The sequence below is a fragment of the Pteropus vampyrus genome, unplaced genomic scaffold, assembly GCF_000151845.1.
Source record: "Pteropus vampyrus isolate Shadow unplaced genomic scaffold, Pvam_2.0 Scaffold271, whole genome shotgun sequence".
NCBI lineage: Eukaryota > Metazoa > Chordata > Mammalia > Chiroptera > Pteropodidae > Pteropus > Pteropus vampyrus.
The window spans coordinates 1,346,147-1,347,209 of NW_011889052.1; the positions used below are offsets into that span (position 1 = coordinate 1,346,147).

The 1,063-nt window shown below is 64.1% G+C and overlaps 1 protein-coding gene across 1 annotated transcript in view; it reads right to left on the reverse strand.

The window, feature by feature from the left end:
• The window catches only part of CELSR3 (cadherin EGF LAG seven-pass G-type receptor 3), a 21,229-nt gene that overhangs the window by 4,291 nt on the left and 15,875 nt on the right, over window positions 1-1,063 (reverse strand). The window contains exons 21-23 of the mRNA XM_011375455.1: window positions 724-891; window positions 374-500; window positions 61-294 (exon numbers count right to left, since the gene is read on the reverse strand). Coding sequence (XP_011373757.1) covers window positions 61-294; window positions 374-500; window positions 724-891 — 529 coding nt within the window. The remainder of the gene's footprint in view (window positions 1-60; window positions 295-373; window positions 501-723; window positions 892-1,063) is intronic.

A 1,063-nucleotide genomic window follows, 5' to 3' on the forward strand; every position in this document is an offset into this window, starting at 1 on the left:
TGACCCCTGGCCCTGAGATCTGGCCCCAGGCCTTCCTGGGCTGTGTGAGCTTATCAGGACACAGGTCCCCAGACCCTGCCCCTGCACCTGGTTTTGGGTCCTGTGGATCCCCAGCAGGAAGAGGAGCTCTGCCACCCCCAGGGCTGCTGCCACGTTTGCATGGATCCCACGCATGTTGGACTTGAGGCTGCGAAGGCTCAGCAGGACGGCCACGGTCAGCAGCAGCGCGGCCACAGACAGGGCCATGACCACGTGGGTGAACACAGCCAGCAGCTCTAGGTCGCCCTCTAGCCGCTGTGGGGACAGGGATTGTGGCTGGGGTGTAGGGCATCCCCGCCCTTTGACCCTCCCAGACCCTGAACCACAGCCCCACCTCACGGGGGGAGGCATCCATGAGGACCCCAAAGGTGCCTGTTCGGCTGCAGCGACACCGTGCGTGGGACCCGTTCCTGTGCACCAGCTCGCAGTCCCGTGCTGTCCACATGCCATGCTGGTCCGCCCTGCAGCCACAGGGCAGTTAGATCTACCGTCGGCCATGAGGAGTGCCCCATCGCCAGGTGGGAGTTTGTGAGAGGTGGTGGGATAGGCTGAGGGTGCTGGAGTTGGGGAGCAGCATTCCTCATGGGCCTGGGTGCACAGGGGCACTAGTGGGGCCCCAGGGGCTGGCTGGGCCTCCCAGGGGCGAACGGGGGTGCTGAGGGTTTCCTGAGTGGAGGTCCTCACGGGCCAGGTGGGTCCCACTGCACGCAGATCGCCTTGCTCCGATTCGCCGTCTGCAGCAGGCGGAACTCAAGGCTGATGGGGGACTCCAAGACACCCCTTAGGAAGTTGCGTCCATGAAATACAGCCACGCTGACCACTGGGGAGTTCATAACAGGGTTCTGGGGAAGCCTGAGGAGACACCACACCTGGGCTTGGACACTGCGGAACTCCCCAGGCTCTGACTGCCCACCTCACTGTCCATGCCACTGGCCACGGCCGAGCCACGGTCTGGGATGCCCCTGAGGGATGCTGTTTCTTAGAACCTCTGCTGAGCTGCTTCAAAACCGGGGGTCCATGGCCT